This window comes from Hyaena hyaena, unplaced genomic scaffold (assembly GCF_003009895.1).
Source record: "Hyaena hyaena isolate Hyena2069 unplaced genomic scaffold, ASM300989v1 scaffold_972, whole genome shotgun sequence".
Classification (NCBI taxonomy): domain Eukaryota; kingdom Metazoa; phylum Chordata; class Mammalia; order Carnivora; family Hyaenidae; genus Hyaena; species Hyaena hyaena.
Window position 1 is genome coordinate 385,012 of NW_024081603.1, and position 20,370 is coordinate 405,381.

The window sequence follows — 20,370 nt, forward strand, 5'->3', positions numbered from 1 at the left end:
TATTTATAAGGAACAGGACCAGAGAAGTATTAAATAATTTGCCAGAGATACACAGCTAGTAAGGGGCAGCACTGGAATCTGAGCACAGTCAAATGCAAGTCCATGCCCTAAACCACTATTCCAGTAGAAAATAAGGGGCACGTGGGTGGCTCAGTAGGTTAAGCATCCAATTTTGGCTTAGGTCATGATCTCATGGTTCAAGGGTTCAAGCCCCATGTTGGGCTCTGTGCTGACAGCTAGCTCAGAACCTGGAGCCTACTTCAGATTCTGTATCTCCCTCTCTCTCTGACCCTCCCCTGCTCTCGTTGCTTCTCTCTCTCTCTTTCTCTGTCTCAGAAATAAATAAAACATTAAAATTTTTTTAAAAAAAGAAAATTTAAAAAATTAAAAATAAATAAAAATAAAGCATAATAAGACTTATTTTGTTTAGGAATTTGGTAAAGAAAAAATCAGTTACTTATCTTTGAAAGTTTTCGGTATGTTTTGAAACAAGGATTTACCTAGACTCTTCGCGTAAGTATCAATTATTATGCACTACAAAAGAATAAGTGAAACAGCCTGCCAGTGGAAAAAGGAACACCTCTTAGGAAAAAACAAACGGTTACAGTTGGAAGATCAGGAATAACTATCATTGAAAATAAAACTAATATTCAAATGTTTAGCTAATTTAATTTCAGGCTATTAGATTCATACTACGGTAAAGAAATAGTATGACTTAGCTAAAGAAACAAAAAGATATTATCTGAAACCAAACAGAAATTCAGATTCTTTGCAAGATGTGTTTTCCTGCTGCTACTACTGACCCCCAAGGGAGAACGAATGAATGGCAAAAATAAAGACAACAGAAAGCATTTCTGTTTTCAATTTTGATGCTTCACAAGCAGAGAGGAAAAAATACCATTTAATAACTATTCAACATTAACTGATGCTTCATTCATTAAACCTAAGAGAATAAAATTAGTCAAAAAGACAAAATAAGAGGTCACAAATACGAACTTAAAATATGAAGTGAACAAAACTGTCTTTCTTTTTTCTCCCAGAGACTTATTTTGGAATGTCAAGAGCGTAAGGGGCCAGGCTGTTTTGTCAGGAAATGTAGTTTCGCAAGCACTTTCGAATTGCCTCAAGCTTCTAGTTGAGTTGTGTTTGAACTAAATGGGAGCCAACTTTAAGGAGCAGAGGTTATGCTGCCCTTGGAAAGTTTTATCCAGCTTCTAAAACACATCACGTTTGATTTAAGGGAACACCTCAAAGTAATATTTTTGCCACAACACAAGGTACTTAATATCATTTCTTGTGTGAAGGAGTATTCATGAAAAAGGCTTATTATTCATTTTATCAGAGTCATTGCCTTAAACTTGTTTTTCTTCAGCTGAAAAGGAAAAATTAACTCTACATAGGTATTTTACATAGACCTTACACTAACCATGAAATACTTCTCTTACCCAAGTAGTATTTGGAAATTAATAACAACCTCTATGTATTCAAGAACTCTCCAAGTGAGGTTATTAAAATTCAACCTTTGCAGATTTCTGATAAAAGATTAAAAAAAGTCTGTCCCAGAAAACAGCAAGCACACAGAACACAGAGAAGCTCTGAAAAGTTTCTCAATCTCTAGATTGCGTCCACCCTTGGGAAGATGATAGAAGTCTGTACCATTGAGACAGACTTCTGTTTCGAAAACTTTCTGTAGCCCAGTTCTTGCCCAAAATGTCAAATATCCAACCGCCTATTCTTTGTGCCACATGGATTTCACAGTTGTCATTTCCACAGCACATGCCATTTCATCTTGCTACTAGTACCCTGCAGAACACATTCTCATCAGAATCATTCAAGGCTATGGGGCATTGAGTTTGTATCAGTTTTCAAAAATCTATCAATGCTTTCCATAGCAGTTCTACAAAGCTTTAGAATGAATGCCCTTCTAGTGACTATAATGTTTCTAGGTGTAATTATTATTATTTTAATAGCTCAAGAAAGTTGTATTCCTTTAGAAGGACCTTGATAAAATTGACAATTGTAATCAAGGTATATATAGATGTATACATAGATATAGACATAGATGCTAATGTAAAGAAAACAACTGTAACAAAGACATGGGGTAACTTCAAATTATTTTAGGTGAACTTGCCAACTCACTAAAATTTATTTGTAACTCCCAAGTCAATACTCAGTCATTCACAGAGATGAGCAGAATAGGGGAAAAAATGTAACTTCCTGACATGCAGGTTACCAAGGTCAAGTAAGGTGACACTCTGCTTTCTTATTTCAGTTCTCCTACCTTAAACAAGAATCCATTTTCCTCTGTAGTGCCATGTTTTCTGAATTTTTGTACTTTTTATTGATGATGCTGCTGTTTAAAAATGGTCTTAAGAAATAAGTGCTAAAGTACTGGCTAGTGTTTCTAAGCACAAGAAGGTTGTGTTGTGCCTTATGGAGAAAAATGTCTTTGAACAGAAACACATAAAACAAGGTTATATATTGATCAGTTGGTGAAAATATGACCAGTGGCTCATAGGAACCTAACCTTGTATCTTCTCTGGGAGTGGGAGCTCAGTATTCAGATACCGTGTACACTGCAATTTCATAAAACATAACTAATGTGAATAATAAGAATCAGCTACAGTTGAACACATTCAGAATTATGATTCTAAAACAGAACAAAAACTAGGACATTGCCCAGAGCTGTGATTTTGGTATCCTAGATGGTCATCTTCTGATTGTCATATTTTGTGTCTGCATGGACACAAATTAGTTGCCCAGGATCATTTCAGTCGATTTTAGGCTATCAGCTAGACCTCTCTCCATCTTTTCATCATATATCAATCACATTCACTTCCTTTGGGATACTAGAACTTTCTAAGACCTTTTTCCCTTTAGGGCTTTCACTTACACTGCTTGCTCTGCTTCAAATACTTTTCTTACTTTAATTTATGCTGCATGTTCATCCTTTAAGTTCAGCTCCAGAAACATTTCCTGATCACACACTGATGAGATCTATTTCCTTTCTATATAGTTTCACACCAACTGCTGTGCTTCCTTACTCATATATATGATAACTATGATTAAATAGATGAAATTTATTATCCTGTAAGCATAGCCTGAATATGCTGGCTCGGTGTGACTTTCCCATGCCAAGCCAGTAGTGTGCATGTTATTGATGCTCAGTGTGTATGTGCAGAATAAATAAATAAACGAAATTACAAATGGTTTTCTCCCCAGCTATAACACTGGATTATCCACATACCTCTACCTCTGTTGATCACAAACAAATATCTGTGTACTAATTGGGCAGAACCAGAGTTTCTGTCACAGCCAGGGGCCTCATCTTTTTTTCTTTTTTTTTAATATTTTATTTATTTCTAGGAGAGAGAGAGAGACAGCGTGAGCAGGGGAGGGTCAGAGAGAGAGGGAGTCACAGACTGAAACAGGCTCCAGGCTCTAAGCTGGCAGTCAGCACAGAGCCCGACGCAGGGCTCGAACCCACGAACTGTGAGGTCATGACCTAAGCGAACAGGGGCCTCATCTTAAGGTCCGATTTATGAACCCCGTATCTGCATGTCTAATCCTAACTAAATGAGCAAATACACAAGAACAGCCATCTAGATTAATCATTTAAAAACCTCTCTGGAATAGTGCAATTACTCTGTCCGTCACTAGCTATAAGAAGAAAGGAAAGAAGGAAGATGAAAGGAAGGAAGGAAAGAAGGAAAGAAAGAAAGAGAGGAAGGAAGGAGGAGAAAGAAGTAATCAAAGGTATTTCATCTTCTCTGCCAGAATCCATCAAACTTAAGTCACTCACAGAATATGAAAAAATGGAAACTAATTCCTATTTTTATAATATCCTTTTAACATAGTTAAATGAAAAAACCTGTTGCATATTCTCAATCCTAATGCTAACTGAGAGGGCAGAGAATATTTCCTTCTTTTAAAAGAAACAGTCAGAGAAACAGGTTTCAAATAAATCAATATAGTTCAGGAAAGTATTTTATGCTAGACCTCACTAGGACCTTTTAGAAACTTAACCTCATATATATCTATCATATGTTTACTCTACTTAAAGAACACATTCATTGAAGACTAATAGTAACTCACAGAATATTAACAAAGAATTTTTAAAAATCCCACCAAGCTCAATGCTGCCTATATTAGTCAGCTTGTGTGCTACTATAACAAAATATAATAGACTAGGCATCTTAGATAGCAAAATTTATTTCTAACAGTTCCAGAAGCTGGAAATCCAAGGCCAAGGTGCCAGCCAATATGATTGGCCCCCTTCTTGCTGTATATTCCTACTTTACCTTTCCTTGGTATGAAAATGCAAAGAGAGAGATCTCTCTTTCTCTTCTTATAAGGCTACCAATCCTACTGGACTAGGACCTCACCCTTTGACCTTGTTTAACCTTAATTCTTTCTAAAAGCCCTGTTTCCAAATATAGCATATGAATTTGAGATTTGGTGGAGAGATGCTACTTGGTCCACAGCACTGCCCAAATCACATTTTAAACTGATAGCTCCAGTAGGCATATCACTTGCTGTACCAACGGCCACATACTCTATAGAACTATATACCACAAATCCCACTGACTTCCAACTGTGACACAACTTTTGTGCTACATCTGGATCATGGGTTATCTGCAACCACCTCACCTGAATGTATTCTTTGAGGCATCTGTTGCTTCCCAGCAGTAGTTTCTGAATTAAACCTGGCCTTACCACACTAGGTTGATGAGACTTGGGTGTCTTAGGTGCAAGGAATTCTCAGAAAGTGAATTTCTGACTTTTCATCTGGGAAGGCAAGAAATGAAGTTGGGAATCCCCTAAACCTAGGAAGGATCCCAAAGGTATATGAGAGCCCGGAAGAATGACAAATACCCACTGCACTACTTGAACAGTAGGGAGAGTAAGGAAATGCCATAGCAAATATGAGTAAAGGCCATGGAATTACTTTTAGAAATGATTACTGACCTATTTGTTACTTTAACCTCTATTTAAAAACCTTACTGGCATAGGTTGTTCTAATCAGACTTACTATCTTCCTTGCACCTAATCTATGGTTGCATTCTATAATGACGCTGAGTGGTAGATATCATATGTACATCCACATATATTTTTTCCATGATTTTACAGATAGGGATACTGAAGATCCAAAGTCAAATCAGTGGCCCAAGCCATGAAATGGCAGAGTTCACACTTTATATGTGTTATTTTGGAGCTCATTATTTTAACAACAGTCTTCTGCCTCTCACTGAACTATAAAACCATTAAAAAAAAAAAAACAAAAAACAAACCCTCCTGAGATTCCAGAACTTTCCATATGGAAGCTCCACTCAAGAGGCCAAATCTTATAAGGTGCAACTGATCACTCTAGATAACTACTAAGTATTATATTTCATTAGGTAATTGAGTTTCTAAATCCAGAATATGCATTTTGACATATATCTAACCATTTAGCTATAAAGAAGCTTTCTAAATGTGAAGTGACTCATGAATGATTAGTAAAAAAGGAATACATGGTTGTATTCTTGGGAAATCACATATTAGTGTACTTTAAAAAGAATAGAGTAATGACTACTGATTGTTTTGTCTCTTCAAAAACCTTCTCTCCTCTGGAAAGAAGTCACCCTGCTCCTTTCCTATCCCATATATATAGTTCCACGCAGACTGCCAGTGTTAGCCCCTCATTCATCCACTGCCTGCAGGGGCTGATGCAAAGTAGGCCAGATCCTAGCATCTTCCCTAGTGTTTGTCAAATTATAACTTAGGGAAAAGGGGCAGTCTCATGTCAAATCTGAGACTGAAATATGAGCCTGAGATGCCAGTAATCATCTTCCCTCTGTCAATGGGAGTATACCAAAATAAATAAACAAAGCTACCTCACTGGAAGAAGCAGGGGAGAGAGGAGAGAGAGCAATGTGACAGACAGAAATTACTGCTGCTGGCTGACCTGGAAGACACTGACACCTGTGTGCCACTTCTGATTTGTATGCAGGAATATTCCTCCTTAGACCTGAAAGGGCTGAATCAGGTTTCTGTCATTCGCAGCCAAAACACATTTGCATATGTAATGATACAATAACATATTTTAGAGGAATTTAAGCCAAAAATCAGGAAACATATCTTATTCTTAACAGGCCATAAATTAGTAAGTAGGTTCTTTTTATACATTGGTAAGTGAAATGTTCACTATCTTAAGCACACATATCAAAGAGGATGTAAATAGCTTGTTAATAGTTTAATGTATTTTTTAAGTTTTTATGTATTTTTGAGAGAGAGAGGGAGCGAGAGAGAGCGAGCGAGCAGAGGAGGGGCAGACAAGGGAAGAGAGAGAATCCCAAGCAGGCTCTGCAAGGTGAGCACAGAGCCCGATGCAGGACTCGATCTCATGAACCATGAGATCACGAACTGAGCCAAAATGAAGAGTTGCACACTCAACCAACTTGGCCATACCAGCACCCATTAAATTTTTTTCTCCTGAAAATAAAATTTAGTCATAATCCAATATTATTTGAATTATCAGCCCTATATAAGGACAGTATCTCCTGGATTGGTTAGGCCTAAGCATACTTAAGATCTGCCCTTGATCCTGCCTCTTTCCATCAAAGATCCGGGAGGGACAAAGGACATTTAACCATAAAAATCTCCATAGACATGATTTGATCCCAATTTCTGTGCCTTAAAGTGCAAGTGCCTGCCTCTTACTTCTTTCCCCATGAAAACTGGCAATGATTATTTCCATGTACAGCTACTTTTTCATTTGAGAAACTGAAGACTTTCCTCTTCCCTAACAGAGCTCTGAAGAAGCAGCCCATGTAGAAACTTTCTCATGACATGAGCCAAATGACTAAAGACATCCCACAGTCTGTTCTAGTCCATATTTACAATTTCCACAATTTATATTGTAATTACATAACAATCTAGGCCTTCATGTTTGTATTGATCAGTATAACACGGGTTTTTCATCACAAGAAACTACAGAACCTTAATAAAAATCTTTCTTATTTATTCAAAGTATAAGGTGGGCCAAGGATCTTCCCCTTGCAGCCATGTCATATGGAACAAGACTGTCACCAGGAGAAGAGGAAAAAGGAAGTTGCACACCAGCCAGAACTGCTTTGTCCAGGTGTCCTGGGATGATATATATCCTCCACTCTCTTTCACTGGTCAGAACTAATCACTTGATCTCAATGTGAGCACAAGGAAGCTGGAAAATGTACATGAATACATGGGTATACAGTAAGCAAAATGCTTTCTGCCACACTGAACCATATTTTCCAGGAAAACTTTAGCAATATCTTTAGCAATATTCATGGATTAAAAAAAAATCTATCATACACAAATCTCTGTGTATATCTAAATCACAGAAATGGAAAGAACTTAACTATTTATTTATTTATTTATTTATATTTATTTTTGGCTACTAAAAGAGAGCACTTTATGAATTATTTTAATAGGCTCTTTTACTCTGCAAAATACTTAAAGAGTACAAAGCAAAATAATATGGTGAGCTTATTTAGATTTAAAAAAAGAATAGAAAAATGCACATTATATATTATGACCACCAACCTCCCTTGCCTAAAACCATTTGCTTCTTGGCCTCCAGTAAAAATAAAACAAAACAAAACTCAGCAGTCTGATGCTTGGCCCACCATGTAAATTATTGAATCATAAAACTATCGCCTTTACCTTAGTACAACTGGCAGTCACTCCTCACATAAAACAGAAGAGTATGTTACCATGGAGACCAAACCAACTCTCCCCTACAGAATGGTTGATTCTTCAAAACCATAACTGACTGATATTACTGGAAAAATATGAGGTTCTCACAGAGACTGGCAAATCCATATTCAGTAATCATGTAGCTAAGTATGTTCGCATTATCTTTTGATAGAGTAACAAAGACAAATGTTGCACTAAAAGATAATCCTATGTAATCACTGTTTACAAAATAAATCCCTCGATCCATCTAAACAATGTGGAAAGTTTCAATTGTAATGTTTTCTACCTGTACTTAGTGTTTTATTAATGGAATGACCACTGTGCTTGACCTATTTGCTGAAATTCGTTAGAGCTCCAGGAGACCATATGGATAACCAGATGGGTTGCTGTAATTTAATGTCATTATTCTAAGGATGAAGTAAAGGATAAACATAATTTGCATTCTTTTCCATCCTTCCTGCATACCTTTTATTAGTTTCATTTTTAATTCAGACATCAGAAGGAAAGATAATACCTTGCTACCAAGGCTCAGATGCCAACTAATTACTACAAGAGACTCCAGTCCTGACATCACAGGCCAGGCCTCACAACACACTCCATCTTACCCGGTGACCCCACTGTGGTGATTAATAGGTTGAGAGCTAAGCTCTAATGAGTGTGTCAGATCTTAGATGTTCTCTAGGCTAATGTAATTATGTTGAAAAGAGTACTTCAGTTACTTAGTAGAGAGCCTCATTAAACTTCATACTAAACTATATGCATTTTCACATCTTGGCCTTTGAATTTACTTCATAATCATCAACCTAAAGGGCTTCTATAAATAGAGATCTTTCAAATATTAAAGGATAATTTAAATATTTTTAAATCAATTATTGATTTTCTTCTGCAACAGTGAATCCCTATGTTGAAAATGAAATGAAGTATTTTTCAGAGATGTTTGTTGAAATGCAAGTTTTTAGACTCAACCAATAGAAATTCTGATTTTAAAAAGGGGGTTAGGAGAAGACCCATGAGTATGCATTTTAAACAAGAGATCCATGATTCAAAAGTAGAAAGTCTATAGACCATACTTTAAAAAGTACTACCACTTTGGTAATAGGACCCATATCTGTCTCTTAGATTAACTGAATCTACCAGAATTTTTTTCTAATAGTTATTATGCTTCTGAAAAAATTATCTGAACCCACATAATGGTAATTGTTTTTATATGGAGATTATAGTTTGAAATGTACCAATAATTTTTTGTTAAAAGGATTAAAACCAATTATTGAGATGAGACACAAATGTTATTTGCAACGAATCATGTAAAGTGCAATATGTTCTCCATTAACAGGACTTGGAAGGCAATGACACTTCTATTCTGCAGGCCATGGGTCTGGGATTGCTTTCCACTTTCAAGGGAAAGAACAGAGTGTAGAAGAATTTCTGGAATTCTTGACTTCTCTATGGCCAGGGATGATAAACAAAATGTCTCAGCTCTGATGACTAAGGACTCTAGGCAATATTCCAATTACTTACTTGGATCTCACCTAGATATTATGATTATCAATTACTACATACTAAGTATTTTCATGGGTCTACATTTGCTTTCTTGAAACAACCAGATAGAAAATCCCTATTGATCTTTAATTTCGACACATTTTTTCATTTATTACCTTAAACATTTAAGGTGTTTTTATTCCAAATTGATAACTACTTACTTAACCAAACTACCATTTTATTTATGAGCTTCAGAAGAGTTCTCTTTTGTACTTTTTAAACATGTATATCGCATGTATTAAAAATAGGAAAATAAGAGCATGAATAAAATAAAAACTATTTAATGATAAATATATGTTATAGGTATTTACATATTATAATGTGATACTGAGATTTAATGGTTTGAGAAAAGAAATTATATCATTCTTCATTGTAATAAGCCTTTTTGTAGATCCAGCCAGGGAGCAGAAGGCTATCAATTGACACTGGTAAGTCTATAAACAATTTATGCTTCCACTGGGTGAAGAATAATTGCTGGAGTATGAGGCTCTATCTGAGACTCACTGGATGCTATCCTACTCTATTTCTTTCTCTAAGAGTCTTGCATTTTCCAGCAACCCTGGCCTCTGTCTTTAGGTAGAGCAGTATAAGAATTCTGATCAGTGAAGACAAAAAGGAAGGAGTTAAGATGGCAGAGTACTATGGGGACCCTGAACTTGTCTCATATCTGAAATGCAGCTAGATCAGCATCAAACCATTTTGAAAACCTACGAAATGGATCTGAGGATTAACACAACAATCTGCATAACTGGAGCCAGAGAACTTGGCAGGTATGTGGTACGGAACAGTGAATGAGGGGAGAGAGAAAGCCGCAGAGCCACGGAGGGTAGAGAGCCATTTTCACAGAAAGAGGACAGAGAGAGAAAGAGCAAGAGGGAGAATGCAGAACATCAGGATCATGTAAGAAAAGCACTCCCCCTGAAAGTAGCTGGAGAGAAAGAGAGAGAGAAGGAGTGAAACACTTGCAGGGGACTGAAGAAAAAAATCTCTTCCCCAAAACCATTGACAGGAAGAAAGGAGAGGGCTTCGTGGGGCTTTATACAGGAATTCTATAAACAGTAGAGCAGAGTCTGAAGTTTCATAGCTCAGGGCCTGGTGATGCTCTGGTGAAGAAGTATGGTGAATCCTCAGGAGCAGGCAGCAGGGTCTGAGGGGTCAGTGTGCCACACGGGGCGAAGCAGTTCTCCTCACTGAAGTGCACTTGGGTAGAGGTTAGATGGCCTCCCCAAGGGCAAAAGTCCCAGCATACCCCAGAGAGCAGCGATGTTTACTGATATTGGAACAAAAGATGCCTGAAGGCAGCAAAACCAGGCACAGGATGTGTTGTGATTGGTCATAAACTCTGGGCCTCTGCCATTCTGTGATAGGATGAATGTTTTCTGGGACAAGCTGACATCCAGCCATTGCTCAGGGAGGCACTCCTCCAAAGAGTCACTGCAGGTCCAAGCCACAAAGGTCTCTGAAGTGTAGGGTTTTGAAACACAGCCCCATCTGAGATAAAAGTCTGGAGGGAGGTGCTGCTGGGCAGGTGGACAGCTTGGACCCAGACAGAGTAGAGGCAGGGAGCTGACAGAAGCCTGAGACAGAAGCTTGATCTTGGGTTGATGAGGGTGTGGAGTTCCTGTACATAAGGCTAGGAAGCTAGGTGAAGTCATTTTCATTTCTAGCATGCCTGCACACACACACATCCACCCCAGTAAGCTAAGCAGTACCACTAAGTGAACAGCCATTACACCAAGCCCCACCCACCTGCACCCTTCAGGCACATCCTCCAGAAGACCAGCATAAATCCCTTCCACCTGCTAAGTAGTCTATGGACTATAGTGTGCTGCAAAGTTTCAGTTCTAGGGGAAACAGGACATAACTTCATTCAGGTTTCATTCTGTTTGCTCATTCATTTATTTATTCGTTTTCTTTGCTTCTGTTTTTGCTTAGGTTATTTTTTTCTTTCTTTTATTTCTCTTTCTTGGATACAAAAAGAGCAAATTCTTCTTTTTTATTCGATAGTATTATTTAAAATTCTTAAAAATTTTAACATTTTTTTCTTCATCTTTTTTCTCTATTCTACCAAAGTTCTCTCAACAAGCAGAAAGCAACACACTTAGGATATAGCTCCCTTTATTCGATTTTTTTTTGTTTTTAATTTTTATTTTTGTCATATTATTCTTTTTCCTCCTCCAAAATGACAAGATGGAGGAATTTACCCCAAAAGAAAGAACAGGAAGAAATGATGCCCAGAGATTTAATCAGCACAAATACAAGATGTCTAAAGTAGAATTTAAAACCATGATTACAAGAACACTAGCTGGGGTTGAAAAAGCATAGAAGATACCAAAGAATCCCTTTCTGTAGAGATAAAACAACTAAAATCTAGTCAGGCCAATATTAAAAATGCTATAACTGAGATGCAATCTTAAATGGATGCCATAGTGGCAAGGATGGATGAATAAACCAGAGCAATAAATCAGTGAAACAGAAGATGAAATTATGGGAAATAATGAAGCAGAAAAAAAGAAGGCAAAAGATCATGATACAAGACTTAGAGAACTCAGTGACTTATTAAAAAGAAATAACATTTGAATCACAGGAGTCCCAGAGAAGAAAGAGAAAACAAATGGGGTAGAAAGTTTATGTGAGCAAATTAAAGCTGAAAACTTTCTTAATGTGGGGAAAGACACAGACATCAAAATCCAAAAATCACAGAATTAGATTCAACAAAAAGTGACCATCACCAAGATATATCACAGTCAAATTCACAAAATACACAGACAAGGAAAGAATCCTGAAAGCAGCAAGGGGGAAAGAAAAAGTTCTTAACTTACAAAGGAAGACAGATCAGGTTCACAGCAGATTTGTCCACAGAAACTTGGCAGACCAGAAAGAAGTGCCAGGATATATTCAACGTGCTGAGTCAGAATAATACACAGCTAAGAATTTTTTATCTGACAAGGCTGTCATTCAATATAGAAGGAGAGAGAAAGAGTTTCCCAGACAAGCAAAAACTAAAGGAGTTCATGACCTCCAACGCAGCTCTGTGAGAAATTTTAAGGGGGGACTCTTTGAGTGGAGAAAAACAAAACAAAACAAAAAAGACCAAAAGCAACAAAGACTAGAGAGGACAAGAGAACATCACCAGAAACATGAACTCTATAGGCAACACAATGGCACTAAATTCATATCTTTCAATAATCACTCTAAGTGGACTAAATACTCCAATCAAAAGACATGGATTAAAAAAAAAAAAGTATCATCTATATGCTGCCTAGAACAGCCTCATTTTAGAACCAAACACCTGAAGATTGAATGTAAGGGAATGGAGAACTATCTACCATGCTAATGGTTGTCAAAAGAAAGCTGAAGTACCAATACTTCTATCAGACAAACTATGTTTTAAAATAAAGACCATAACAAGAGATGAAGAAGGGCATTATATCATAATTATGGGGTATATCCAGCAAGAAGATCTAACAGTTGTAAATATTTATGCCCCTAACTTATGAATTAACCCAAATTTACAAATCAATTAATATAAACATAAAGAAACTCACTGATAATAATACCATACTAGTAAGGGACTTTAACACCTGAAATACAAAAATGAACACATCATCTAAGCAAAAAATCAACAAGTAAACTATGGCTTTAATTGACAGATAGATACTTTGACAGACTTAACAGATATATTCAGAACATTTCATCCTAAAGCAGCAGAATACAAATTCTTCAAGTGGTCATGGAACATTAACATTTTTTAGAATAAATCATATACTGGTCACAAATAAGCCCTCAACAAGTACAAAAAGGTCGATATCATACCATGCATGTTTTCAGACCACAATGTTATGACACTTGAAATCAACCACAAGAAAAAAATTGGAAAGAATATTTGGAAATTAAAGAACATCCTACTAAAGAATGAATGGGCTAGCTAAGAAATTAAAGAGGAAATTAAAAAGTATATAGAAGCCAATGAGATTGAGAAAACAACAGTTCAAAACCTCTGGGATGCAGTAAAGGTGGTCATAAGAGGAAAGTATATAAGCAATGTGGGCCTTTCTAAAGAGGGAAGAAATGTCTGAAATGTACAACCTAATCTTAACACCTAAAGGGTCTGGAAAAAGAACAGCAAATAAAGCTCAAAACTAGCAGAAGAGGGGAAAGAATAAAGCTTAGAACAAAAGTCAATGACATTGAAATCCAAAGAACAGTATAACACATCAATGAAACCAGGGGCTTATGTTTTGAAAGAATTAACAAGATTGATAACCCCCTAGCCAGAATATCAAAAAGAAAAAGGAAAGAACCCAAATAAATAAAATCATGAATGAAAGAGGAAAGATCACAACCAATACCACAGAAATACAACAATAATAGGAGAATATTATGAACAATTATATGCCAACACATTGGACAATCTAGAAAAAAATGAACAAGTTCATAGAAACATATAAACTACCAAAACTGAAACAAGAAGAAGTAGAAAATGAGAACAGACTCATATCCAGTAAAGAAACTGAATCAGTAATCAAAAATCTCCCAACAACCAAGAATCCAGGGCCAGATGGCTATCTGGGGAATTCTACCAAACATTTAAAGAAGAGTTAATACCTAATCCTTTGAACTGTTCCAAAAACAGAAATGGAAGGAAAACTTCCAAACTCATTCTATAAGGCTAACATTACGTTGATTTTAAAATCAAAGACTCCATTAAAAAGAATTAAGAACAAATCTCCCTGATGAGCATGGATGCAAAAATTCTCAACAAGATACTATTAGCAAACCAAGTCCAACAATACATTAAAAGAATTATTCACCAAGATCAAGTGGGATTTATTCCTGGACTGCAGGAGTGGTTCAAAATCCACAAATCAACCAATCTGATATATCATATTAATAAAATAAAGGGTAAGAATCACATGATCCCTCTCAATAGATGCAGAAAAAAAAAATCCTTTCTTAATAAAAACACTCAAGAAAGTAGGGATAAAAGGAACATACCTCCAGATCATAAGGGCCATGTATGAGACTCATAGCTAATATCATCCTCAATGGGGAAAAACTAAGAGCTTTCCCCCTAAGGTCAGGAACATGACAGGGATGTCCACTCTCACCACTGTTACTTAACATAGTGTTGGAAGTCCTAGCCTCAGCAATAAGACAACAAAAGGAAATAAAAGGCATCCAAAATCAGCAATGAAGAAGTCAAACTTTCACTCTTCACAGATGACAGGATATTCTACATGGAGAATCTAAAAGACTTCAGCAAAAATCTGCTGGAACTGATATATAAATTCAGCAAAGTCGCAGGATGTAAAATCACTGTACAGAAATAGGCTGCATTTCTATACACCAATAATGAAGCAGCAGAAAGAGCAACCAAGGAAATCAATCCCATTTGCAACTGTACCAAAAACCATAAAATACCTAGGAAGAATTCTAACCAAACAGGTGAAAGATTTGTCCACTGAAAACTATAAAAGCTTATGAAAGAAATCGAAAAAGACAATGGAATGGAAAAACATTCCATGCTCATGGATTGTAAGAAAAAATACTTAAAAATGTTAAAACATAGCAAACTACACATTCAATGGAATACCTATCAAAATACCACCAGCATTCTTCACAGAGCTAGAACAAACCATCATAAAATCTGTATGGTACTAGAAAAGATCCCGAATAACAAAACAATCCTGAAAAACAAAACCAAAGCTGGAGGCATGACAATTTTGGACTTTAAGCTGTATTATAAAGCTGTAATCATTAATACAGTATGGTAGTGGCACAAAAACAGACACATAGATCAATGGAACAGAATAGAGAACCCAGAAATGGACCCACAAATATATGGCCAACTAATCTTCTACAAAGCAGGAGAGAATATCCAATGGAAAAAGATAGTCTCTTCAGCAAATGGTGTTGGGAAAACTGGATAGCAACATGCAGAAGAACGAAACTGGACCACTTCCTTACACCATGCACAAAAATAAATTTAAAATGGATGAAATACCTAAATGTAAGACAGGAAACCAGTAAAATCCTAGTGGTAAAAACAGACAACTTCTTTGACCTCACCCACAGCAACTTTTTTACTAGATACGTCTCTGAAGAAAAGGGAAACAAAAACAAAAATGAACTGTTGGGACATCATAAAGAACAAAAGCTTTTATACAGCAAAGGAAACAATCAACAAAACTAAAAGGCAACCTATGGAACGGGAGAAGATCTTTGCAAATGACATATCTAATAAAGGATTAGTATCCAAATATATAATGAACTTATCAAACTCAACACCAATAAAACAAATAATCCAGTGAAGAAATGGTCAAAAGCCACGAATACACACTTTTCTGAAGAAGACATCCAGAAGGCCAACCAACACAAGAAAAGATGCTCAATATCACTATCAGGGAAATACAAATCAAACCCACAATGAGGTACCACCTCTCACCTGTCAGAATGGCTAAAATGCACTCAGGCAACAGCAGATGTTGGCAAAAATGCAGAGAAAGGGGAACACATTTGCCCTGCTGGTGGGAAAGTAAACTGCTATAGCTACTCTGGAGACAATATGGAGGTTCTTCAAAAAGTTAAAAATAGAGCTACCTTATGACCCAGCAATTGCACTACGAGGTATTTATCCAAAGGATACAGGTATGCTATTTTGAAGGGGCACAGGCATCCCAGTGTTTATAGCACCACTATTTACAATAGCCAAATTAGGGAAAGAGCCTAAATGTCCATCAATTGACAAATGGATAAAAAAAGGTGTGATATATATATATATATACACACAATGGAATATTACTCAATGATCAGAAAGAATGAAATCTAGCCATTTGCAACAATATGGATGGAACTAAAGTGTATTATGCTAAGCGAAATAAGTCAGCCAGAAAATACCATAGGATTTCACTTGTGTGGGGAATTTAAGAAACAAAAACAGATGAACATAGGGGACGGGAAGGAAAAATAAAGTAAAACAGAGGTAAGCAAACCATAAGAGACTCTTAAAGAGAACAAACTGAGGGTTACTGTAAGGGGTTGTGGGGGTGTTAAATGGGTGATGGGCATTAAAGAGGGCACTTGATGGGATGAGCACTGGGTGTTATATGTAAGTGATGAATTACTAAATTCTACTCCTGAAACCATTACTACACTATATGTTAACAAACTTGGATTTAAATAAAATTTAAAAATACACACACACAAACACACACACACACACACACACACACACACAGAATTCTGATCAGTGGAATATGGACAGAGTATTGTTTTTCTCTTCCAGGTCTAGCCCTAAAATATCTCCACATGTTCTTCCATGCTGTCTGTGTTGACTCTGTGTCCAGACAAATGGAACAGATTTTAGAAATACCACGAAGTCTCAGATGATGGCATCGCCACCAGATGAAACATTGCTTGAGCAATAAATAAACTTGTATTCCTTTGAGGCATTGGGATTTGGGGGTTATTTGCTTAAAAGTAATAATGTTAATGCAAGTACATGTTTTTAATGTTCTCTGTCTTCTGTGCTATTCTTGTAAGTTTGCTATTAAAATACATCAAACTATTAAAAAAAGTAATAATGTTAAGATTTAACTTAAAATTTATACAAATTTTTGTCTTGTTTGTGAGTTAGTGAACTACCTATTCAACAAAAAATTATCATGTTCAAATTCAATGGACTTCTATGGCTTCACTAGAAGAATCTGTTTCATTCATATTTAAGAAAGGGGAAAAACTACAAATCCTAACATTAGCACATTTTTAGCTCAGGACAAGAGGACTTTATGCGTTGTTCTAGTGAAGCATTATTAAAGGACACCTGACCCCTCCGACAGAGAAAAAGACCAGGTGCACAGTATCTATTGTTTCTATAGTCATCAGAAAAAATATAATTATATTCCTTAAAGCAACTATCCAAAGGAGATATTCAGAAAGTGTTTTAAAGCAGAATTTTTCCCTGATACACCCAAATAGCATTTAAAGATTCCTTTTGGTACCAGAACAAAAATGCAGCAGTTTAACTTAACTGAAAAGGCAGGGAGGCATACTGGATTAATGTAAAATCACTGACATATAGAAAATGGAAAACACATATGTTTGCACATATACACAACATACAGGATTATTGGAGGATAAAAATTTTACCTTGATAGTACACTAAAGGGACCAGCATCCTCTAGAATAATCATATGTCATTGACAAATGATCTTAGTGGGGGTAGTATTGAATCAGATCAGTTGAAGGTTTGGCCTAGATCTGACTCTATCACTTTCTAGAGGTAGAGAGGAAGAAATGAGAAAGGCATAAGAGCACAGTGACTCAATGTTTGGAGTCTCAGTTTTTACCTGCCACTAATGAGCCGTCTGTCTTGGGAAACTATTTCATGTTTTGATTTCCTCGGTTATACAATGGAGAGAAAATAATACCTATTTCACACATTGTTAAGAGTATTAAATCATATGATATATAACAAGTGTTTAGAGAGGACTTATATGAAAGTAAATCCTAATAAATATTGGCTATTATTTCTAATAGTGTATCTCTATCACAAATGAGCCGCATTACCCTCAACTGTCAAGTAAGAAATCGTGCTAGATGATGTGTATGATTTCTTTTAGTGTTCATATTCTAAGCCCACACCTGTGTTTTAAAATCAAATATCCAGTTGAAAAATGAAACCACTAAACCCTAAATGTTTTAAGTAATGACTTAAAAAAAGCTAGACAGTCTAGTCTGCTATTGAGATTGACTTAAAGAAGATAATTGACATAATAATGCACTAATAATTCCATGTTTTAAATATTCACAAGTGATACAGTACTTTATTTGTTATCCTTCATGAATCTGACCCTCATTTGAACATGGAATGTAACAAAATAACTTTCAGGCAATGATTTAAATTAAAATATGTCATATTGAATGAGTACCACAGAGATAAGAAATGATTGTGATCACACAAACCTGAATGGCTCCAGAATGTACCTGATAACACTCCATTTTTGCAGCTGAAGGTGAAGTACTTCCTAGACTTATAGATAATCAGCAATTACAGGTTATTTCTCATTAAGAATAAAGCATTTCTACCAACTGTAACAGTGGTAGGAAATGATACTGATACTATAGTATAGACTTCATTCCAAATTAAATGGAAAGGTACCTCCCTTGGAAATTTCATAATTTACTAAATCTTAGTTTGTTCAAAGATATTCTCATTCAAATAAATACTCTAGTAATACTCAGTTTCAGGTGAATAGTTCAAGATGTTGAATCAATAAAATTAATAAAATTCAGTTGGAATTATATGTTTGATTGGTCTTAAGTGACAATATATATACCAGGATATTACATGTAAAACACTGTGGCGTGGAAGAATTGTTTTCTTAATTGGCAGTTCCATTTATTACCAGAAACCTTACCTCCTGCATACATAACAGCCAGCATAATGGATGATATCCAGGCTATCTCACTGTAGCTAGAGTTGAATATTTGTTGAATTTCTTTGAAGAACACTGTGACAGCTTTTGGGAATGCGTATGAAAATCCAATGGAGATAAAAGATGCTCCAACCACTACCCAGCCCCATCCTCCGTCAGGAGGTGGAAGTAGTGGGGCACCTACTGGTGGTGGCATTTCTGCTCCTCTATTTGAAATTCAAGTAACCTATTTAAAAAAATGAAATAACAGTTTTAATTATATTTCAATTTCCATATTACTCTTGATAATCACCAAAACAGTATCTTCCAGTTATGAATACAATTATATAACTTTTCATGAATACTTTTTAATACTCTTATACTCAGAAAACTAACAAAAAAATTGGAATGAGGTATGTTACTTTGTTATGGGCTAAAAATAGGAACCATTAATATTCACTAACAGAAATAAAAATTATTCAAGGGCTTCAGATCTGTACTGAAGTCCAACTCCAAAATAAAGGCTATCTCAATCTGATTTCTAAGCATAGTAAAAAGAAGGCTATCATCACTTAAAAATAGAATACATTTGGGGGCTCCTGGGAGGCTCAGTTGGTTGAGGGTAGTGAGTGGCTCAGTAGGTTAAGTGTCTGACTCTTGACTTCCATGCAGGTGGTGATCTCCCAGTTCATGAGTTAAAGCCTGCTTTGGATTCTGAACTGACACTGTGGAGTCTGCTTGGGATTCTCTCTGTTCCTCCCCTACTTATGCTTTCTCTCTCAAAGTAAATAAATAAAACTTTTTAAAAAACAGAATACATTTTTAATCCAAAATATTTAAGATTTCCTTTACAAGGTTTGAAAAGGACCACGTATGGGGTGCCTGGGTGGCTCAGTCAGTTAAGCGTCAGACTTCAGCTTGGGCCATTATCTCACACAGTCTGTAAGTTTTAAGACTCATGTCTGGAGCCTGTTTCAGATTCTGTGTCTCCTTCTCTCTACCCTGTTCCTGCTTGCACTCTGTCTCTCTCTCTCTCTCTCAAAAATAAACATTTAAAAAAAATTTAAAAAGGACCATGTATTAAATCTGATAGATTTTAAAGAACAGATTTTTAAATTATTGGAAATATTAGATCATTAGATACATTTTAGAACTTCTTTTAACAAATGAGAATACTTAAACATATTTCACATGCATCTATTATCTATACTCATAGCATTGGAAATTATGTTTTTAATGAATTAATTTTACCATTCTTTTCAAAATGGTGCTACCTATGATTTAATCAATGATATATTTTTTATGCCTTTTTCATAGCAATGAAATTCTTCCAAACAAATGGATGGCATGTTATTGTTTATCAAAAGAAAGGACTTTCTCTTTGGATATACCTAGGAACACTTAACCCCTTAGTGTTTATGGTATAGAGCACCCACTCTCCTGTGGAAGAAATGATCACATATAGCTTAGTACAACTGAAACTAAATTTGAAACATTTGGGTTGCCTAACATCAATGTTTCTATGTAAAACTGTAAAGCTGTTTGCTTAGCTTTTGCTGTAATTGCTCCATTTCTCAATATTTTCTTCTTACTTCTCTTATGTTATTTGCAAATATGTTTCCATTGCAATGTAGAGGAAAGAGAGTAGCCATTTTCTATTACTAAAATACTGTTGGAAATGAGTTAATAAAAA

At 35.9% G+C, this 20,370-nt stretch overlaps 1 protein-coding gene across 2 annotated transcripts in view; it reads right to left on the reverse strand.

Annotated features, from left to right (window-relative positions):
* SLC16A7 (solute carrier family 16 member 7) overlaps nt 1-20,370 on the reverse strand; it is a 169,958-nt gene that overhangs the window by 52,458 nt on the left and 97,130 nt on the right. For both annotated transcript variants that reach the window (XM_039221252.1, XM_039221253.1), the window contains one exon: nt 18,681-18,924. In XM_039221252.1, the coding sequence (XP_039077183.1) occupies nt 18,681-18,894 (214 nt within the window). In that variant the 5' untranslated portion in view covers nt 18,895-18,924. The remainder of the gene's footprint in view (nt 1-18,680; nt 18,925-20,370) is intronic.